The 22,612-nt window shown below is 42.5% G+C and overlaps 1 protein-coding gene across 1 annotated transcript in view; it reads left to right on the top strand.

Moving 5' to 3' along the window:
• CXXC4 (CXXC finger protein 4) overlaps nucleotides 1-22,612 on the top strand; it is a 163,974-nt gene that overhangs the window by 77,074 nt on the left and 64,288 nt on the right. The window contains exon 3 of the mRNA XM_040064340.1: nucleotides 14,541-14,678. Within this exon, the coding sequence (XP_039920274.1) occupies nucleotides 14,541-14,558 (18 nt within the window). The 3' untranslated portion in view covers nucleotides 14,559-14,678. The remainder of the gene's footprint in view (nucleotides 1-14,540; nucleotides 14,679-22,612) is intronic.

Raw genomic sequence — 22,612 nt, 5'->3', positions numbered from 1 at the left:
AGCACTCAGACTTCAGCAAATCGATGTGTATTTGGGGAGCCTAAATCCAAACTCAGAAGAATAATTTTGTGCTTTTCATACCACTGGCAAAATGTAAATTTCATTGGTGCAACGTTCACTCATTATCGCTGAATCAAAGAGCAGTCTCAGTTCCTGCTGGCATCCTATTTAACAGAAAAATAAAAGTCTCTTCTGTTGCAGACATACATTGCTGTGTGAGTGGATTATGCTGCCTCAATCTTCATGTCTCACGTTCATGTTGATTAGCTGCCCTATTTTAGGGCTGTTTGCATTATGCAATAGGCTAGTAAAATCATTAGTGTGCAAATAAAAGTAGGTCTTTACCTTAAGAATTAAACACATAAAACACGTGATTAAAATGACAGAGGTTTATAGGAATGGGGAAAACTGCATGAACTAGGTGAGATACTAGGGTCTGAGGCAGATGAGCTACGCTGGCAATAAATGACAGGGTGAAGCACACAAATGAAAATAATCAGAACTCCTGTGTCAAGTGACACTGATATATTCTGAATGTCACATTGCTCTGCACCGTGCTATGTTCAGTCCAAAAAGGCTCTTCAATTATACTTGCTCAAGCCTCAAAATCACAAAACTCAAAGTGTAGAGGTAGGCACCATTTAAGCTACATAAATCTTGTTTCTGAAGATGAAAATGGGAAGTTCAGCTCCTAGATAATTAGCAAGGCTTACCTCTGATATTTAATTATTTATGCATCTATGTGAGGCTCACAATTTATTAAAACAATTATCCTTTTAAAATACTACTTTGTGTCTTTCCTTGCCTTTCCAATGCTGTAATATTAAATTGCTTTTAGTTGTTTTTTTTGCATATGAGCCAGTTATCTGTTCATCCCATGTTGCTGTCAAGGATGGCAACTTGTTCTGTAAATCTCCTCCTAATTACCAGCTCTTCCCAAGAATATGCAAATGAAGGCAACACCTGCTAGCTGAGGTCTGAGTTCAGCGGTCCCAGTGGAGCAGGAGCACCTCACATGGGGCCAAGGAGGCAGGAATGAGGGCACTTTGGAGCTTTTGCCACAGGGGTTGGCATGGCGGCGTATCAGCTGTCCATTGTAATTTGGCTGGCAAAAATGACTTTGGCAGCTTTGTCCTCTCCTTTCCGTTGCCTGTCAGAAAGGGGACCCATCCCCTCAGGCATCACTAGAGAAATCCCTTACTTGGATCTGGATAAACAAGGGAAATGCTAAAGCCAAAACTCAGTTCTTGAATTAAATGAGGGAACTCTGCCCAGGGTAGTTTGAGTGTCCTGGAGAGTGCAACCTGGGCCTTTGTTGGCTTTGTAAACTGCTGGCCTAGCCACTTAAGCTGAAAATAAATCTTTCTTTGAGAGCTTTTCTCCCACACCTTTCTTTTTAGGAGCTGGCAATGAATAAAGTGGTTGAGGAAGAAAACAAACCAAAATGGGGCCGAGTTTCAAGCGGAAAAACTGAAAACCCTCTTGAGCTGTGGCCACACACAGTCGCACACTCTCAGCTGTCCCAGCATCCTGCCCCTGCCAAGTGCCCTGCCCGCTTTGCTGTGGATGTTTTCTTTATTTTAGACAATACTGATGCATCCATTAGTAGATCCCTGAAGAATGATTTTTAGATCTGATATCACTTCAGTCGCCAGTTTTCTTTCATATCCTCCTACGCTTTTTCTATGCCAGGCATTCCCAAAGGAAATGGGTTGGTTGGCGCAGGGCTGGAGAGGCTCTGCTGTGCTGCCAAAAGTGCTTGGGTACTTCGCAGACAGAATCTCCAGGATCATCTGTCTGGGCTGCTCTCCTGGGGCGCCTCCTTGGTCGTTCTGCAATTCCCTGTTTTTCCACCATTCTTCAAAAGGCAACTCACCTCTGTGCAGCCGAGTTCTAAAAATTCATTGCCATTTTGAGGAATTGACAAATTACTGTTTTCTTCAACAGAACTCATCATCTGCTTAGGAAAGTTCAAGTGATGAGTATGTTGATTTAGAGGCATTGTGGCTTTACAAAACATGTTTTGCCGTTATGATGAAATTAAAAGCTGTCACAAGTGATGATTTGGCCAACAAAAAGGTCCAATTTCCTGAAATAAACTATTAGCAACAAAAATCTGTGACTGGCTCAATTCTGTGATTTCCCTCAATATTTACTGAGGGAAAAGCATGAATTAAAAATGAAAACAATTTAGTGCTAAATGAAACTAAATGAAACGAAATGAAACTGTTTTCTTGGCAGATTGGCGTGAACAGATTAAAAAAATTTAATGGCAGAAAAATGAAGTGGCAAGTTATTATCAGGAATTAGTATTTTTTCCTAAACAAAAACAAGATATTGAAAAGTATGTGAAATGTGAGGAAAGAAATGCTTTTTTAATATTATGGTACCCTACCACATTCCTCAGAAGCAGAGGATGGGGTTGTCAAAGGCCTTTAGACTTACCTTCTCAAGAACAGCTTAATGTGTATGCTGTAATTTACTATTTATGAGCAAGAATGAGGAATTTCAAATGTATTATGTTACAGAAAGATAGATGTTTTGAAAATTGTATCGTAGCTGTTCAAAAGTGGATGGCTGTCCCCATTGCACAAGGTAGAGTAACTGGACTGCTTGCTCCTGTATTCCTTTACAGTGGCACCCACTTCTTTGTGGCTTCTGACTTTTAGATGAGGCAGTTCTCACATGGAAAGGGAAAAAACAAAACTCTTCCTTGAATTCTGTTTTGGTAAAGCACTGGCTTTGCTTGTCACCTGTGACAGGTGTTAAACACTCAGGAGAATCACTTCAGATGATCAGCATCCCAGTATTCATCCACATCTCTGGCTCTGTGACTAATGCATAGTATTTTTAAAAAATATTTTTATTTAATTTTGTTTAGCTACAAACCTTCTGTGCACCCACACCTGGAGTATTAGACTGCAGAGTAACACAAGAAATGGCTTCTCTCCTGGACAACCAACAGTTCCTTTTAGTTGAGAAACCTGAAGTCATGCATAAACTTATTCTCTCTCTGTCTCTCTCACTTCCCCTTTTTTAAAATTTAAATATCTTTCTTCTCTTATAGTGCCAAAAGAAAAATTCAGTCAGGGCTGAGTCTCCACACAAAATACAAGAGATTTGCTGGAGTCTCCTGCTGTGCAGGGAAGAAGCATCAGCTGATTGATCCACCACGTCATTTTACCTTCTCCCAAGATTTCACAGCCTTAAATGTCTTTTGTCTGTAAAGATCCTAAAGCAGGAGTAAATATGATTGAGGTTTTACACTGGAAGAGAAAAAAAAAAAAGTAAGCTTTAAGAGAAAGCTGTGTGCTTGTGAAAGAAGCATTAGCTGGATTCATAGGTGTCATTTTTGGATTTGAAAACATACTAACAATTTTGGAGGCCTGGGGGTGAGAGGCTTTGCATGCCTTCCCCCTTCTTTCCGATGAGTCTCAATTTACCACGTTTATGTCCTTTTTATTTGGAAAACGCCCGCTGCCGTGTATGTTGCACATGCCACGCTGCATCCTTGCAGCCACGGTTCTTTGTGCTCGGCATTTGCAGATGGATGGCTTTTTCCATCATACATCATGGCTGTGACAGCGGACTGATGATCTACAACTCCAAGCGCTGTAGCGCTGATGATGTGGCTGTGGCTGTAGTAATAACCTGGGCCCACTCCTGGGACAGCAGCGCTGCACGGGCTTTTTTTAAAGGAGAGGCAAAAGGCTTAAATCCCCTCTAGTTTCCTATCTGTCTCCCTCCCCAAAGCTGTTTCAAGACCCAGATCAATGGAAAAAAATAATAAATTAATCTGTCTTCTGTGGAAATATCATCACTGGTATGAGAGAGCTCACTGATTTAGATGCCGGAGAGGATATCACAAGAGCAAGCTTTGTAAATACAGATTTGGGCAGAAATGCAAAGGAAAGCCTGACTCCTGGATCTCTTACCATGGCAGCTAAATATTGTCATATTGGAAGCAGAACAAACTGTTCTTTTGTGTAGCTGAAGTTTGATTGACTCTTGCAGTTTTTCCATAGGCTCATATCTCTAGTGTTCATTAAAACTCCAGCTCCTCAAAGCCAGCGAGTTTCACATCTTCCCTAAGTAAATAAACATTACTTTCTTCAAAAGGAAAAGGAAATTCTTCAAATTGTGACATCAGTTACTGATGGACGTTCAGAAAGAAAAAGGTCACAGAAAGAAAGCACATTGTATTATTACAACATTTCCTGGGTTTTAAACAATCCTGCTGATTTAGGTTTGAGTCATGATGCTTGATCGCTTGGGGTAGCAACTGAATTTAGATCCTCACCTGGCGCTGGCTCTCTGCCTCATGTGGGCTGGCACCTGGTGGTGCCAAACTGGCAGTGCCAAACTCCTTTCTCTCTGTCTCCCAAGTGCATTAGCTTGTTTTTAGCAGGCTGGATGGCCCCAGCTCTAGGACTGCCTGTGTGCCTATCCCCACTGCTCTCCCTGTCAGCCAGGCTCCATATGCCTCTGGAAAACACCACCTTCATCCAAAGTCCAGAGAAGTGAAAGAATACACATATTGACTTCAGCAAGGTTCAATTCAAGCCCAAACCCAATCCATCATATGAAAGTTGAGAGTACTGCCTGTGCACAGTGATAGAAACAGTGTAATTTGCTTTTTTTCCCTTTTTTTTTGTTATTATTTTATTTTATTTCTGCTTTATAAAGCATAGATTTTAGCTAACACTGAAGGTTTTTAAAAAGTGAATTCATAATTGATCTCTGACTTAGTAAAGTAATTTCATGTTTTCCCTGGGATATGAAACAAAAACTGCACAGGTGGACATATCTGCTAGTGTTAATCAAGTGACAACTGTTTGCTGAGGAGCTTATGCACATGTGGAAAAAGGAAAAATCATCACAGGGAATCTGACCCCAAGCTTTGGCTGAAGGAGAGAGGAACTCCTTGCATGTCCTGGACACAAGCTCCTTCCTTTGGGAAGTTCCTGTCCTAATACTGTAGCAGGAGTATAGAAAAGGTAAAAGATGGAGTTTATTTGCCAATGAAGCAAATTACATCTTGTGATAACTTACTTCAGTAACAGGGAGAGTTCACTGAACTCCACTGCATTGGTTGCCCATGGTCAAGATGAAACCTGCTCTCTTGTGTGTCATCTCCAGAAGAGTCAGGTATCTTCTGGTCTATCTGGTTTACAGCCCCAAGACTATTTCCCTGTTGCCCACAGCTGGTGCAGGTCAAGCCTTGTCGAAAAGGTCCATGCACACCCTCAGAGAGTAATTTGGGATGCATAGCAGCCATATTATTTCTATGTGTCATCCGAGGACTGGACAGAAAGACCAGAAAATGCCCGAATGTGGCAGTGGTCCCCAAGGGCATGTCACAGCCAGGCATGATGGGGACCAGCTGCAAGACTGTCACTTTCCACCCCTGGTGAGAAAATGCAGTTGGGAACCACGGACAGAGTGCTTGGCAATGCCCATCAATACCGACCCTGCTGCAGCAAAAACTTTGCCCTGTCACTGAGATACTCATACCTGAATAGTTTCTGGCCCTCCCATGTAGTCTGTTCTTTCTGGGGTGCTTTGTCCTACCCATTATCCTTTCAGGAGAGAGATGATCCCCAGTGGGTTATCCTAGCCTGACTACCAGAGGGCTTCTTGGGTGATTTCCCCACTGCCTCTGGGGCTCAGTCACTCCTGGCATCTCTACAGTGCTGGCCACTGTCTGTGTTTCTTTGGAAGATTGCTCCATTTGCTGATTTGTCATGGTGAGTTTTCCTTAATATTTGATCTAATTTTTGCCTACTGGACCTAAAATCCATTCCTTACCATTCTGTCCTCTCTAACTAATGAGAATTGGTCCCAAACTTCTTTATAATGTCCTTTAATGTGATTCTGGACAGTTATGTGTCCCCTCAGCCCTCTCTTCTGCATCCTGAACATGCCTTTCTCTCACAGGTCTTATTTTCCAAATCCTTTATCACCTCTGTTACTTTCCTGTGAGCTCTTTTGGATTATTCTTGAAAAATAAAATGCTCCCCACAGCAAAGGCAGTGCTCTGTTGCTGTGTGCCATTGCCTCTGTCGCTGAAGGAGAGCAGCACAAGTAGCATTGCCATCTCACCTGGTTCTCCCACAGCTCTGCTATAAACCATTTTATTTCTGGGGCAGTTTGTCCAGCTGGCAGCTTGTGCCACATGCAGGTTTATGTGGGGTTTGACCAGCTGGGTGTTCGGCCAGGAGTCATATTTACAAATTCCTGCAAGGCAGATACTGCTTTGCAGGCAGAGCCCAATCCCTGCCTTCAGGCTTTGGAGAGCACTGGGGAAGGTATTGCAGCCTAGGAAAAATGCTGCCCCAAAGAGGCTCAAGGCAGCAGGTGGCTCCAGGGGTTGGTGGCCCTGCTCCCACAGGGGGGATGCTGGCCACGTTGGACGCCATCCCAGGCAAACCTGGCCGCTGTGCCAATGCCTCCCTGACGTGTCTCCAGGGTGGCAGGGCTGCAAGGCATGACAAAACTTTCTGCCTGTGGCTGCTGGCAGGGAAGTTGGCTCCAAAAAAGCATTGCCTGCAAGGAGAGTTCCCATGCTTCACAAAGCACTGCCACACAGTCGTGGCGGCGGTGCCAGCAAAGCCCATCTCGGCCGCCTGGATGTTGTGTCTGTGAAAGAGCAGTGCTGCTGGCACCTCTCTCAGGGGCTTACGGGTGACCTCTGGATACCATAGCAAAACAACACTCCTCCCAGAATTTTCTATTGCCGTGCTACAGTGCTGCATTTCGTTATTCCCTGCGCAGAACATTGACTTTGTTGACTCTCAGCATATTTTTTCAATTTATCTCCTAAACACCGTCGTTATACTTTAATCCTGTCCTCCTTGATATTTGCATATCCTCCCTGGTTTGAAGGATACCTAAATAGGAGCTTGCTCTTAAAAACACAGACAGATTTGCATGTCTGACTATGCCAAGAGCTGTTAATGAAAATACCAATGAGCATGGGGGAATAAACTTGCCACCTGTGGAGTCTTGTTTGGCATCCTCATTCAGCCTAATAAAGAATCATTCATGTTTAATTGCTACATTTGATTGTTTAATTACAGTTATTTTACATGCCTTCTTGTAGTTTTGTCTTGGCTTTAGACACTATCTGCCACCTTACTCTTTTTAAATAGCGAATTATACTATAATAAAAACTCTTTTGGTCAAATAATTAGAACTAGGTCTTTAAATTTTAATCAAGATTTTTTTAAAAAAAATGTTAATAAAATTCTTTCTGGTTGATGTTGCTGTATGGATTCAAAACCAGGCTTTTTTCAGTGCAACAGGAATTATATGAATAACACTCTCAAATGCTCTTGCATGGCCACAATATGAGTAGTTTCATTTTCTCACTGAAGTTTTATCAAATTATGTTTACTTTGTTTAAATGCCAATTCATTTTAACCACTGCAAGATGTTTTTGTACAAGCTTAACTTGGCATAAAATTAGTTTATTGCAGGTTCACTTAGCTGGACAATGTTCTGACTTCAAATCAATACAAATCTGTCTGAAACTTCAATAAGATGTTCTGCTTGCAAACCTGGCACCTGTATAACTAAATGAACAGGAAGAAAACCCGAAAAGCTCTTCTGCTTCTTCAGCTGTGCCTTTTTGGTGCTCTCATCCTGTAATTAAACAGAGGGGGTACCTCTCAGTGCAGAACCCCAGGGCAGACCCTTGACTTGATAGCTGGTGGGTTTCTCTCTGCAAATAGACTCCCTGAACTTTGTTGCCAGAGTTGATGACTTTTTTTGGTTAATGATGGACTTGTCCTTGGCAAACATTCTTCATGCACTCCTTAGTGGTAGTCAGGCTCCAAACCACCTACCCCTGCCTCTCTCTTACCTTTGAATAGGGTGAGCTCCATTTTAACTAATGTACTTAAGGACTTCTTTCAGGAGCAATCAAACACCTCCAGTTTATTTCTTTTGTTTCTGTAAACTGTACTGTGTTCCCCACAGGGCAGACATCACCAAATGGAGAGCAGTCCCCAGCTCCCTTCTTTGTTATTCAAGCAGGGCCAAGTGTCACTATGCTGGCCTGAGGTCCTCAGGTTTTCTTTCTGATCTTGTGCCTTGGCACATGTAGGCTCCCTGCTTCCAGATCCCCATCCATCTTGTTGGTATATGCACAGTTGTCCTTTTTGTTCTTTTTATGCTAAATTGCCTGATATTTAGTCAGCCACCCCTGCCACTGGTCTCTGAAAAATTTCTATAGAAGAAGAGATGCCCAGGAAGGTCTATGCTTTCTATTATCTTTGCCTTGAACCTTATGCTCTTTCCAAATCTTCATCCCAACAGCTGACATCCTCAGACACCTTCCAGACCCTCTTCCCTTGGACAGCAGCATTCCTCTTGCATGCCACAGAACGTAACCACCCAGTGCTCCTCCCCTACCATGCTCTAAAATAAAAGACCAGGTGACTGCAAGTACCACACATTGTGTCTTGCTCACCAGATGGCAATTTTCTCTATGCTTCAGCTCCCCTCTTGGACAAGTAAAGACAAGCGGCCCTTTGTATGCCCAAGCAGCAGCAATGGCAAAGGCTGCACCAATCCCTCTTGGACTGGGCTACAATGAAACATGGCAGCTTGGAGAAAGCTGCCCATCACAGTACTCTGACTTTTGATGCTCATGTCTCTTAATTTCAGGCACCAGAGTGATTTTTCACCTGGCCCCTTTCTATGTGACCAACATAGGTACAAGAGGAGGAAGGTCTCCCTTTTACCCTGCTTTTATTCCTGCTTTTCCATTGCCTGAATCTGTCTTTGTGCTGGTTGCCAGGTGCTATGCCCATCAAGAAGGGAGGCAACTTTCTCAGAGTAGTCTTTAAATGTATTGTTTAATAGGAGAAAACTTTAGAATGACAGCATTGGTATCTAGAAGTTAGGGAAAAAAAAAAAAAAAAAAAAAAAAGAAGGAAAAAAAAGGAAAAAAAAAAAAAAAAAGTGGGGGGAAAAAAAAAGGAAAAGTCATCTACCAAAACATAAAAACATATAAAGAATGAATAAATTCAGGGCACTGCACTGTATGAGGGTTCTCCACAACAAAGGAAGAAAAGAAAAAAAGAAGGTAAGGGAGCCAAAGAGCTGCAGGATGGTTTAATGATGGTTGTTTACCTCCTTGGAGGCCCTAAGGGATTTCCCCTTGGATGCACCTTGAGCTTGTTCCCAAGAAATTCTTCCTCTGCTTTGTTTTACCACTGTCTTGCCTTTCCCCTTCTCACCTCATACAGTTAAGAAATGATGAGCCACCTGAGTGGGTTTTTTTCAGGATAATTTCAGCTACTTCTTCCTCAGTTAAGATTTTTGAAAAGATCAGGCTCATGTACTCAAATCAGTTTGAAGTGCTTTGCAAGGATGTGGCACAGGAATACTAAATCGTTATTCAACATTTGACCAGACATGAAAATAATCCGCATTTATAACTAGTTTCTTAAAATGGCCAGTGTAATTGCTGAAATAGAGAATAAGAAGGTAGGAAACAACTGTTTCCACAGAGAAGGAGCATCTTACTGAGACAAAGCTACAGTGAAACAGGCAATTTTCAGTTCTTTTCAGAAAGCTTTCTACATCCTCTCTTGCCTTTGCACACACAGAAAGCCAATTTTCCATGTCCCTACTACAGGCAAAATGGGGCAAGATTTTAAAGATACAGCTCCACTCCATTTGACTGCAGCAGGCTAAAAGAAAAATGAAGTTCAGCACTTAACTGATCCCTCCGCAATATTTCAGAGTAAATTAAAAATCAAAATGTCAAGAGGTTCAATATGTCAGTGGGCCTTTTGACAGAGCAGCCACTTTGAAGCCTAAATGGGAAATGTGCTCTTTTAAAAACTAAAACCAAATGTGTGCAGCTGCTGCTCTATTTCAAAATTTGGGCCCTTCATCTTTGTATTTCTTTTGCACTAAAATTAGCAAACTATTCTGGCTGCTGTTTTACTTATTCTCAGAGCAGAAAGTCTCCATTTCAGAATTGCTGTTTATTAGGATGACTATTCTTCATTCTCGCATTAAGGTAAAATCTGGGAATCTCACAGTCTGCCTTCTTTCACTGAACAATACTATATTTACTGCCCACAATCTGTTTATCTTTGCCCGGCCATCAGCAAATCCTTTTTTGTTTTGCCATCTCGGTTTGTATTTGTAGAACAGGAAAGATAATAAATGATAATACTTACCTTCCTCACAAAGATGTGGTGAAGATTAATTAGTTTGTGTTCATACAGATTGGCAACAGTGATCTGCAGGTTTGCAAAACCTGAAGTGATTGCTATCGCTGCTGTTCTTGACAAAGAAACACAGCCAAGGACGGGAGCTGGTGCCACTGCAATCATTTACAGGACGGATGATAAATGTGGCCTTGAAGAAAACTCCCCAAAAAGATCTGCATCTGTACCTAAAACTGGAAGGAAATGCATATGAGGACACACAGAAGTTGGGTTTGCAGCATGACACTTGCAGGACAGCAACGTGGCAGCCCTATCCCTTTGCATCGCAACAAAAGCAGCGTCACCATCTAGTCATGAGGTCTCCTTGGAGCCTGCGAGTGCAGTTAGCTGAAACAAGCAAGGGTGTCTGGGTGTCACGAAGACACCTGCCACCCTGCAGGGCTCCCAGCCCCATCACTGACATGGGGCTCTTCCCAGCCTTAAGCTGGTCCTCTGCCCTGAGGCAGAATTTGGTGAAGCTCAGAACTTGCTCAGAAAAACGCTGGGAGCAAACAGCTGGTTATGAAGATGCTTCCCCCTGCCAAAGTCTGCTCCTCACCTGGCCACATGCCTCTGCTCTCAGTCAGGCAGTGTGGGTTGACACAGACCTCACACGGGAACCCATCTCAAGGTGCTCCATCGCCACTTTGACGAAGGCACTCCATGCTGGTTCTCTGTTACCCAGCAGGAACCCCCTGCTCCTCACAGCAAACACTTCAGTCTGCTGGAAAAGGCATGTGGATAAGCTATCCAGATTGCATATTCAGTAACCTCCTGGAGCGAATTAAACTTCTTCCTCCTGAGCTTTGCACTGGAGGCAGTGACAGACTCAACTTCTCCCGCTCACGCACATCTTCCCTGCCGGTCTCTGTGTACACGTCCCCTGGTAAATTGACACCTTTGTTGCTCAGCCCGCTGCGTTACTGAGATCCAGGCAGGCTGTCCAGTCAGCAGGTTGGGCTATTTTCATAGTGATGACTCTGCTGTGGAATGCATTTTTCCCCACAGCTGCCCAATTTGTTTTCTAGATGCTTTGGTGCTGGTTTCAGTCCGAGCTTGCTGCAGATGGAGCTGTCTCCGTACGAAGTGGCTGAAGGCTGTGCCAGCCTTGTCCTGCACCTTACCCCTGCTCCCTACAGCTTTCCATAGACTCCAGCTGACAAGTTTTGCTTTCCTCAGCCATTCCTTGCTACCCTGATAGCTGCCTCTGCCCTCCTGGAACACTGCACTACCTGTGGCAAGGAGGAGATGCGTCCAAAATGCAATGAAATGATGCGGAAAATCTGGAACTCCGCCCGGTCAAAGCGTGGGCTGTGGCTGCTGACGGCAGTGAACCAGCAGCTAGTGAAGGCCAAGTTTAGGCACTGCAGGTTTCTGACAGAAACTGTTCTAGCAGATGGGATTTCTGTGGCTGAAGCTTCATTCCTCCTGCAGCCAGTTGGAGATGGCTGTGGAAGATGTTGGTCCTTGCAAAATGGGTGACTGCTTTTGTCAAGTCATCTGGTGACACCCAGGTAAGTTTTGAAGGGTAACTTTTCTGATTGTCTGAGACCAAAGCATTGTGTCGAGGAGAGGTGAATTTAGCAGAACGTGTGTGAGATCTGGGATAATGATACCACAGTGACCAATGCTGATCAACAGATCCCCGGAGCAGAAGGTTGGCCCATCCTTGAATGGCTGGGTACTACAGGGCCCCTCAAATCCCAAAACTTTGCTCTGTGCTTCTTTACTTACAGCCCTTACTGCATAACTGTGTCAGCAGCGCGCTTGCTCGTCTGTTAGCCCTGTACAGACCACAGCCATCTGAAAAAAAAAAAAAAAAATGCTGCCAACCCTGACTGGTTAGCAACTCCTTCCAGATTGTAACAAAAGCAGCACAGATAAATCTTTGATATTCTGTAAATACATAACTCCTAACCAGGTTTTTTCAACAGCAGAGATTCAGTTACTATGGTAGACTCGAGGTCAAAGTCTACAGGTTAGATTGTGCAAAGCCAAAAACTCAAGCTGTGGGATTTCACCTCCACTTAGTGGTGTGGGCTGAAAGGAAGGATGTGTTTTGGGCAATTTGCATTGCAAAGTATATCCAGGTGGCAGTGCAATATGATGGGAGATGTTGTTACTGAGATTAGAATTTACACTTATAGCCCAAATTGAGATTGTATTTGTCTGAGAAATGGTGGTACCCTGGAAAAAAATGCTAAACATCTGCTAATTTAATATAGACTGCATCCAGTAAGTATCCTTTTGGTTTCCTATTTTCAACTAAGATTAATTTTCTGATCAAAGAAAATTTGATCAGAACTGCATAGACAGCGCAATAGCAGTGATATTACATGGCTTGAGGATATGTGTTCTACCTTTGAATCTCTACAGGAAAGGCAGCCAGGAGGGGATGATGATGGCTTGTGGTAGAAGCTCTGCAAGAAATAATAACTCCTCTTTGTTTTGGAAAGGAGTTATTTTTATGTATTTCTTTCCTGCTGTCAATCAGAGAAATCCTTTTCCTCACTCTGAAAGCACAAAAAGTTTTATGCCTGTAAAACTCTTGGGATGCCTTGGTTGAACCCTGTGCTAGTTACCATTATTACTATTTTGGTTTCTTTTATAAAATCCAGTAGAGGTGAACAGTACTACACCATCATTTTGGTGTTATAAACTATCTTAACAAGATTAACCTCCATTCTCCCATGTTTCTGCCAAGGGATAGTCTCCTTCTCCTTCCCCTCCCATTTCCACCTTTTCCTTCTGGATCAGCTTTTGCCATCACAGGTAGCATCCCACCCACGCAAGTTGTGAATGGTTTCTGATTAGCCCTTACCAGTCATTTTGCAATATTGCCTTCCTCGCTCTTCTACTACCATACATTAAACATTCACTGCTCCACAATGCTTGTTAACTCTGTGGTTTGCTACTAATATCTGGGTCTGAATGGAGACATCTTACTCCGAGTATTCCCAGCACCATCTGCTGCCTTTCTTTATTTCCATTTCTAGAAAGGCTTTTGCTGATATCTGAGAAACAGGGGAGGAATCTGGATACGGTTGACACAAATCCCACAAAAAATTTATGTTTGTCTTATGCACTAATTAGCGCAGACTTGGTCAAAAGTGTTCTGAACTTTTTTTTATTTATTTTACTAATTTCTATAGCATCTCTCACTATGACAGCAATGTGCTTCAATGGCAGGAAATTAAAACACATAATGCAGGCAGCTAATCAAATGCAGAAGCAAACAGAAGAATTTTGCACAGAGCCCTCAGTGTCGCTATGGTCCTGCTTTGACAGACAGTTTCTCTTTCTGCGGGGAAAAAAGATGTTTTGTTTGTTTCAAATTCTCTTTTCCCTTGCAAGCATAAATGTGAAATTATCTTCCTCTGTTGGGATGTCTTGCTTATTTTCTTGCTAGTGGCTGCTAAAGCAGATGATGTTTAATTATTTGGGAGTTTTCATTCATGGCTTGGACAGTTCAGCATGGGGATTATGGGAGGACTGGTGCAGACTGACCTGTGCTGTTGAGGTTGCAGACTGGTCTTAGTAGCTCAGTGCCCCCGTGGCCAGACTCTGCCCCCCCATAACTGCCCAGGCTCCACCAGATCTCCATTCCGTGCCGTGTCAGCAGCATCTTGATCTGCTTTGCCCTCTGGGGCTGTGCTGGAGTTAGGAGGTCTCTGCACATGGGCAAGGGGCTGAATGCCACCTCAAGGCTCCCGGGGTGCAGCACATTTCTCTGGCAGGAGCAGGTGAAAGGAAAGCTGTCCAACTTGTTCCCACACATCAGGCTTCCTGCTCAGCTAGGCAGCAGGGTTGGAAAGAGGTTTCAGCAGCCAGGAAAACCTGTGGAGCAGAGGACAGGCTAAACCTGCTCAGGTAAAGGGGGATGCCAAGCTAGCGAGGCTGTGCTTTATTGCTTTGCCTTTGGGGCAGCAGGTACCAGCAGGGAAGGACTGGGAGCTTGTTTTGCTGAACAGGAGTCACCAAGATAGTGAGCTCTTAAGATCAAATAATTCACTTAATGAGGAAAGACTGAGGGACTGAAGCAGGACAAAAACAAGAGGGTTGTGCAATGGGACACCATTGAATGGATGGATGGCCCACCTTGTGGGGTGAGGACAGGTGCAAGGGAAAGCCCAATAGGAAAACAATTCCACGCAAATCTTTCAACTTTTGGAAAAATTGGGTTTTTTTCAGGATCCAAACTAGATCTCTTGTCTGAGCTTCATTAAGCTTTTTTATTTTAGCAGTGTTTGAACACAAGTGTTACCGTAGTTCACAGCATTTAATGATTTTTCTCCACTTGTCCCTTTTCAGGCTGCAACCAATTCATGACTCTGCACGTTGCAACCCTTTGCCATGGGCATCATTCATGTGCAAACCTAAATCCCTCCAACCCAATCTTGTGGCAGTGGTGAGTCCGGAATCATCAGCTCAGCTGGTCAATGGCAACATGTGAGTAGCAGAATTAGGGATAAAACTCTGCTCATCTGATGCCCTTTGTTCTGGACACTGGGCTATGTAGTGGGATGCTCCCCTCGCTCTTCAGCACATGAGGTTTTCCTGGTGTGAAGTGACTAGCCTGTAGTTAGGGCATATGTTTATGACTGTATCTACATGCTGGGGTGAGAAGCAGAGTCATGTGACAGGAGCAGTGTTTTGGGCTTCAGGTGTTCAGATAATCGCTATACTCAACATTATTGTTTAAACAGGAAGCTTTTAAAGAAAAATATGAAAAAGAATGTATTTCAAGTAAGTATAACATGGCTTACTTGTAGTAATTAAAATAAAATTATTTGGGGCTGCTTTTAACTTTGACAGGAACCCTTTGAGCTGTTCACATAAGATATTGCACGTGTCAATCACAGCCTGGCTGCTGGTGGAGACTTAAATTTGCACTCTGCTAACTTCTCTTTTACACTTTCATCAAATCATCACCTATACTGAAGTTTTCAAATTATTTCTTTTGGGGATAACAGAATTTTACCAAACCCAATATTTGTATTATTTCCCTTGCACCTAAATTAGCTTTTATTGTACTCTTTTGAGTCAAAAGTTCAAACAGGTGCCACACCTATGGAGGAGCATCCTAATGGGAAGCTATCCTAATAAGCTTTCTTTAGTGCTAAAAATTGAAATGCATTTTTTTCTTGACCAGCACCGATAAAATGTCTGCCATATGATTTGCATGAATCATGCAAAGCTTGAGTTCTTCCCCGAACCCCTTTTTTTTTTTTTTTTGATCCTGCAAGCTAGGTCTGGATTTTATGGAGCCATTGAGAAACTCGTCTCTTAAATCCACATACTAGCATTAGCAGTTTAACTTATCTCAAAATAATTACATCGCTTCCACCTCAGGTTGTAAACTTGGGCGTGTTGTTAAACAGCTGTTGGGTTTCATTGTCCAAATTAACAGAATGATGCAATGTGCACAGCAATCAGGTCTTCTCCCCAGAGCAAGATGCTCCACAAATCTAAGAGGCTCATTATTTGCCCATCCATTCAGATACATGTAGGAGAAAATAATTTACCATACTAATGAATACATTAGTCTATTTTTTAGTTCTCCATCCAGCTTTTTTGAGTTATTTACTTGATACTAATTACTGGAAAACACTCACAATTTTGTGGAGCTGTTGTACCCAAGTAGCATTATTTCCTGCTGTAAAGGGCATAGCAAGGTTAAATAGCAAATGCCACTTGATGTGATTTTTGTAGAGATTTTGGGCATCTGGGGCCACGAAAGTGCCTGAGGCTGTCATCAGCTCCTCTTGGCATCTATAATCAGGAGGAGTGAGCTGATTGTCTTTCCTTTTCATAACCCTGTGTTGAGTAGGAACTCTTCAAACTATTTTATGGGATAATATCTTGGTGAAACTTTCATTTTTTGTACAAAGCCAGACAGTCTCTCCTTGCTTTGAAAACTGATTTTATATCCTAGCACTTTTCTTTTGTCTCTGTTTTATATTTCAGGTGTCAGCCTAGAGGCTGCTATTTTAGTTTTTTCCTTTCCTTGCATGCTTGCTTTAAAACAATTTGTGGATATTGAGTATTAAGTGATTTAAATGGCTAAAATAGAGTAGGTTGGTGTCAATTCAAGAGAAATGGATTTGAGATTGCAGCAACCATGGCAGCTTCCCATGCTACCATTGGAAAGTATCATAGTTTCTAAAGTAGCCAACGTTAGCACCTGAGTAGTACTCACTATCGGTCAGTTCAGAGCAAAGTCTGTTTCAATTTTTTTCTTAATTCTCTTGGCTGCAGATACTGTTTTCTGTTCTTGGAAAAAAAATCAAAGTTTGTCTTCCAGTCATCCGAGGAGAATAGCTTTATGAACCCTACAGTAAACCTGTACGAACATAATCACACAGCATTTTTTAAAAATTAAAGCAATCCCCAAAAGCTTTTTGCTTCATAGGGAATGGGTGGAGCTCACAAGTGCCTACTAAGGGTAATGGCTCTAAATTTCATCTCTGTTCTTTGATCCACAGAGGCAATTCCTCTCAACCTGATCCCAAATTCTGCAGCAAACTGTTGTATTTAAAAGCCCTTGGGAAAGTATTTCATGAAATGGAGATTAGAAAGCAAGAACTGAAAACTGGAAAGTGCTTCGTGGTGTCTCTTTAACAGCTTAGGATTGATTCATTTTAGCATTTGTGTCTGGGTCGTATTCACTGCTGCCTCATAGATCAATGGCACGACGAAGTCCCAGCTCTTGTTGATGCAGCATATGGGAACGGGATCCATTATCTTTAGTTCCCAGGACTATAAAACGTCTAATAAACTCAGCAGCAAGAGCGCCAGATTTGTGCAGCACTGCCAGCTGCTCTAGCCTTGTTGTCTATTAAGCTATGTTTTTAGTTTCATTATTGATGGAGAATGCTGATTGTTGAGCAAATTATGTCACTTGCAGATTTGAGGCACTTCAGTAATGCATCAGTGATATTGGAGGATTGAATGAGGTTAAAGGTAAGGGAAAACCAGTCAGGAAAGAGTCCCTGTGACCTATAGGGTGAATCCATGGCTTACCTCTCCTTTGGAAACTGGATCTCCAAAGTTGTGCCTCTGGGAATCTGAAATTAATGCTTGTTGCAGCAGAGAGGGGAAAATGAAAATTGTGCATATCAGAGCAAGAAGGAGACCCAGCTGTGAGAGATTAGGGCAAATAGGAGGAGTAAAGCCACTTGGTGGAATCCCATTCACCCTAGTGCTCTCATACCCCACCCTAAGTCCTGCCTCCTTCTTTCTTTTCTGCCAGCCAGGATCTGGAGCAGAAAACAGGAGAAATACTCAGTTGACCACTAATTAAAAAATATTTGCTCATTATCCTATAAGCCTCTTTCTCCTATTTAGCTTCTTTCTCCCATGTCAGCATGACTTATAAAGGTGACTTCAGCTGCTATGCCTTCTCTCGCAGGGAGGGAATGAAGGAGGGAGGGATTCATGCTGCAATGAGAAATCAATTTGAATTCACATGGGCACAGTCAATCCTTAATCAAATCAGCAAACTCAGGCTGGCTGCAGGAATCTGAGTAGGAAGTTCAAATACCTCAGTCCCAAATGTTCATTCTCTATCACAGAACTCACGTCAGGGTGTCCCTGATCATTAATCTGCTGCTCCAGCACTTTTCTCAGTCTCTTCCCTAGCTACATTATAATTTGTTCCCCAGGTTGCAAATTATAATTTGTCTCTCCTCTATTTTTCACTCACCATTCTGTAGCTCTTGTCTTGCTATACCTCTGGAATAAATTCCGTAGTCACCCTAAAAATGGTACAAAACATGATCTTGCACCATGAACCATATTATGGTGGGTTTTGGGAACAGCTTCCTACTCTGCTTTTCTTGCTCCCTGTGCACTGTCACTAGGGGCATGTTGCAGTTCCTGACAGTATTAGTTTTTATTGCTTTCTTTACTCCTCTGGGACATGGAGATCAAGCACAGCTAGGCAACATTTTCAGTCTCTAGTGTCTTTAGCTTAGGCACTTCAAAATCAGCAGCAGACACTCAATTGGAAGCTAATATAAGCCAGCATCCACAGCTCCCATTTAATCCACAGACTATGGATGCCTTTGATCATTCTCTAGATATTATTTCTTGAAAAGAGGATCCTATATCCCACAGGCAGGATCAGTTTCTGTATCTTGGATATCTTGGACAAGGGAACCCAAAATTTGTAGTATTAACACTGGCATAAAAGCAGTAGGAAAGGTTCCCTTGAGTTTTACCTGGGCTAAGGGCTGTAGGGGTGGTGATTAGCTATCACACATACTAGTAGGGAGGCTGCTCTTGGCTTGCAAGTCTGCTGTCACTGCCCACCGGCTCCTCACAGCCTTCCTAAGGCATTTCCGAAGCCTTGGTCTTTGCCATCAAGAGCGGCAGCACTGGGAAAAACCTGCTAAATGCTGTTGTGCTCCTGCCAATGATTCTGCAAGGAACAGAAAGAAAGAAGCTTGTGAGCCAGGATTTTTTTTTAAAGAATACAGATCAGAGGTTTTGTGGAAACTACTTTCTTCAATTATTTAATACTTCCTGTAATTACTCAGTACTTAAAAATATTCTTGGGAACAATTTCTGGGCCCTTCTGTTGTTCCCTTCTATTTATTGCCACAAAAGGTCTCAGCCATTAGAAATGCTAAAGGATGACTTTCATAAAAATTAAGGAGATAGCAATGGCGTGTTTGACAAAAACACGAATTCTGCTTGAAGTGCAGCTGTATGTCCTGATGAGAAGACACTAAGAGGGGGAGGATTTGCTACTTCCATTGATACCTTGATGAGAGGTTTAGACCCTTCTTCTTAAAAATGTATTCTTACCATGTCAATTTGTCTGTCTCGAGATTCCAGTTACTGGGTCTTGTTACATCCCATGCTAAAACCATTCATGGTTCCCACTGCTTTGCAAAGGTAATAGCACATTGTAATCAAGTCACCTTTTGATTTTTTTTTTTTTTTTTTTGATAGGCTCAACAGATTGTGCTCTGTTTTTTTTTTTTTTTTTTTTTACTTTAGAGCACTTTCTTCAACTCTTAAACCATTTTTATGGAACTTACTGTAGTGGTTTTTTGTTTGTTTGTTTGGTTTTTTTTCCTGTGTAGTCATCAATTTTGCTACACCCTTATTAAAAAAGATAACTCTGGAGCTGACCATTATCAGGAAGTGGCCTCATCTCAACTATATACAACCTAAGAAGCCCATGCCTGAATCTGCTCACATTCCTTTCTTTTTATATAGAAATTATTTTACCTCTTTTTAGTGCGGCTTTGCCCTCTCAACCCGTGTTCAGCTGCCTCTCCATTATGACCTTAAAGCCTTTGCTGTTATTGTGGGATTACCCTGTTTGCCCTTTTTCCAGGACTGGTTTGCACTCTGCATCCCTATCCTTTACACAGGCCTGTATTTAGATTCAATTTGTTTCAGTGAGCCTATCTTACCAAATACTGCACCATCTTCTACATGATTTACGGTTTCTCTGAAGCACTTTTTCTCACTATCACCAAATACAAATCTAGTGCCTTTTGTTCCAGCTGCACAGCAGATCTGCCCTGGGAAGCGACAGTGGTCCACGAGAGAGCACAGAGTGAATCCCCCAGGCCTGTCTCTTTCAGCCAATAAAATGAGGAAAAATTAACTTCTCAGAAAATATGCTTCATCAGCATATTTGGTGCTGTTTGCCTCATCCTTCAGGCAGACCTGTTGTTACCTGTCACGTCATTTAGGTGCATCTTGGGTAGAAAATACTTTCAATGTCTTGGTCACTTCTGACCTGCAGTGGAAACATCTCAGTTAGAATCCCACTCAAAAATACCTCACGTCTTCATATAATGCAACTTTTACTGATATTGTGGAGTGCTTAATTTTTAATCACTTTGCTGTACAGTATTAAATGAAACACCTGACAAGGGAAGGAAGATTACTGTATCACCAAATCCATCATCAAAAAGAAGAATATTTTTTGAGACAGGATTTCTATTTATAAGAATGCTGACTGACATTATTTATCACTTAAAACCTGTATCAGCATTTTCATTTGGCATAAGAATTATGCCAGACATCTCCTTCAGCAGTAAGAAAAATGCAGTGTAACCTCCAGCGGTTGCTCCGGTGTTATCCGCAACCATGTGTGGGTGCTGCCCTGTGACAGAAATGGAAGGTATTGCCCTCCGCTTTTAGAATCCCTTGATTTTCCAATTGGGTTTGTATGCTCAGGCCTTTGCTCTGCTGCCCAACTCCACTTTATGAGCACGGCAGGATGATTTATTAAGGACTTCAAGAGGCAGACACGAGGGTCACAAGCCGCTCTGCCCGTGCAGGGCTGGCCAAGCCCCCTCCCCGTCTGCTCTGAAGCCACAAAGCCGCAATTTGTACGTGTGGTGGCGCAGGAAGGCACTCACCCATTAAAATGCTTTCAGTGCTTGACCCTGTGACTTAAATACAGGCTTTTGGTTTTCCAGGCAAGGGGTTTAGAAATGTCCACCTCTTCATCTGTTGGTTTGGTTTTTCTTCTTTTGCACATTGTTATTCTTTACATTTCTTAAAGCTCCACAAATTGTAAAGTGAAGGCATGCTGGTAAATGATTTATAGAGGGTCCTACAAATCATGTCACAGAGAGTGCAACCCCTTCCCCCACAGCAACAGTCATCATTTCAGAGCAGCCCGGTCTTCAAGGGAGCTAAGCTGTCCTTTCCCTGCTGAGATTTAGGAAGCCAAACAGTAAAATGCAGCTAGAAGTGAGAGTAAACAAGCCACAATAACAACCTGACATTTAAGTTTCAGCAGGGTTTAAGGTGGCTTCAGAGAAGCTCTTGCTTATCACTGGGATTCTAATATAGCATTAACACCCAACTGTATGTTGTTTTACTGCTTTTACAGATAAATAAATTTATAAATCCCCAATATGGACAGCAAGCAGTTAAAATGACTTCAGGGATTAAAAGACAAGCAAAAATTTCTGCCAGTTAAATGAACTACAAAAATCCTCATTTTTAATTGAGTCAAAGCTCAGAGTGGTTGGAACAGAACTGACTGAACAGTTTGGCTCTGTGACACCTCAGGACTTTTCAGCAGCTGAGCTCTCAGCATCACTCCACAAAGATCACATACGAGGCTCCAAAGGGTATGTGGCAATACACATGGCTACAGAAGTGTTTAAAAACCCCTCAACCCTCCCAGTCTGCCAAACATGGAGAAAGAATGTTCTTACCCAGCTGCCTTCTTCAGCAGCTGGTGCAGCTCCCAGATACCCACATGTACTTTGGTAGAGGCTACCAGCACCGGAAGTTTGGGGATCCAGCTTCGTCTTCTCTGGCTCTGGAGTACAGTGAATATGAAAAGCTTGTAAAATTGCCAATGCTGCTCTCTCCTTTCCATTGTTCTTTGCGTTGATGACAAAAAACACAGAATAATTCAGGCTGGGAAGGACTCTGGGATCATGGAGGGCAACCCCTGCACAAAGCAGCACCAGTTAAGCGAGACTGTGCTGAGCCTTGTCCATATGGAATCCTTATACTGCTGAGGATGGAGATCACAGGTTCTGTGGGCTCTTGATCCTATGATTTGACTTCCCTTCCTGTGGGGGAAAAAAAAAAAAAAATCAAGTATCTAATCCAAATTTCCTTGTATTCAATGTTGCTTCTCCTATTCCCCTACACCTCTCAAAAGAGTCCAGTTCAGATTTTAATTTGTCCAACTTTCAGGCAGTGCTCCAGGTCAAAAAAAGCAGACCCATACCTTAACACCTCTGCTGATTTTAGGGCTCCCAAAGAGTTAACGCAATAAAGCCTCACAAAGAAATCAGTTCTGGTGCCTAGAAAGGAACAATTTTTGTGCACTGAATCCACTGGATTAACCCTGTAATTTAGACAAAATATTTTACCAAGGTAGTTGCCAAATAGCAGAAATTAAAAGTTTTCTGTTTTTTACTAAATTAAAAGTTCCTCTGGGGCTGGGAGGGTGAATGTTTATAACCAAGCTCTGCCCTCTTAAAAAAATCAAAACATTGCTGAGCTATAGACTAATGTCTTAGCAAGATGCACGATCTCCTTAATGGAAAAGTGAATTCTAGCCACTGTGATGTTCCATCTGATGAGGATACTTAGCTGTGATAGTGTGGAATAAAGTTCTTTATTATACTACGGTGAACCACACTGCTAGTGCTTGGGAAATGGTTAATGCAAGTACAGAGAAATTACACAGTGTCTGTTTTGACTTTCTTATTTCCTCTAATGGACACGCATCCTTCAGGCCAAGCACTTGAGAGTTTTGTGCCATGCCATTTTCTCCAATTATTACCTAGGCTTTTCCTCCAAAGTACCTGGTGGCAGTGGCTCATTCTCAAAAACCAGCATTTACAGCAGGGAATTTAAGGGGCTTGCCTCCCCCATCCAGA

Source organism: Hirundo rustica, chromosome 5, assembly GCF_015227805.2.
Source record: "Hirundo rustica isolate bHirRus1 chromosome 5, bHirRus1.pri.v3, whole genome shotgun sequence".
Classification (NCBI taxonomy): domain Eukaryota; kingdom Metazoa; phylum Chordata; class Aves; order Passeriformes; family Hirundinidae; genus Hirundo; species Hirundo rustica.
This window is presented reverse-complemented; position numbering and strand designations above follow the sequence as displayed.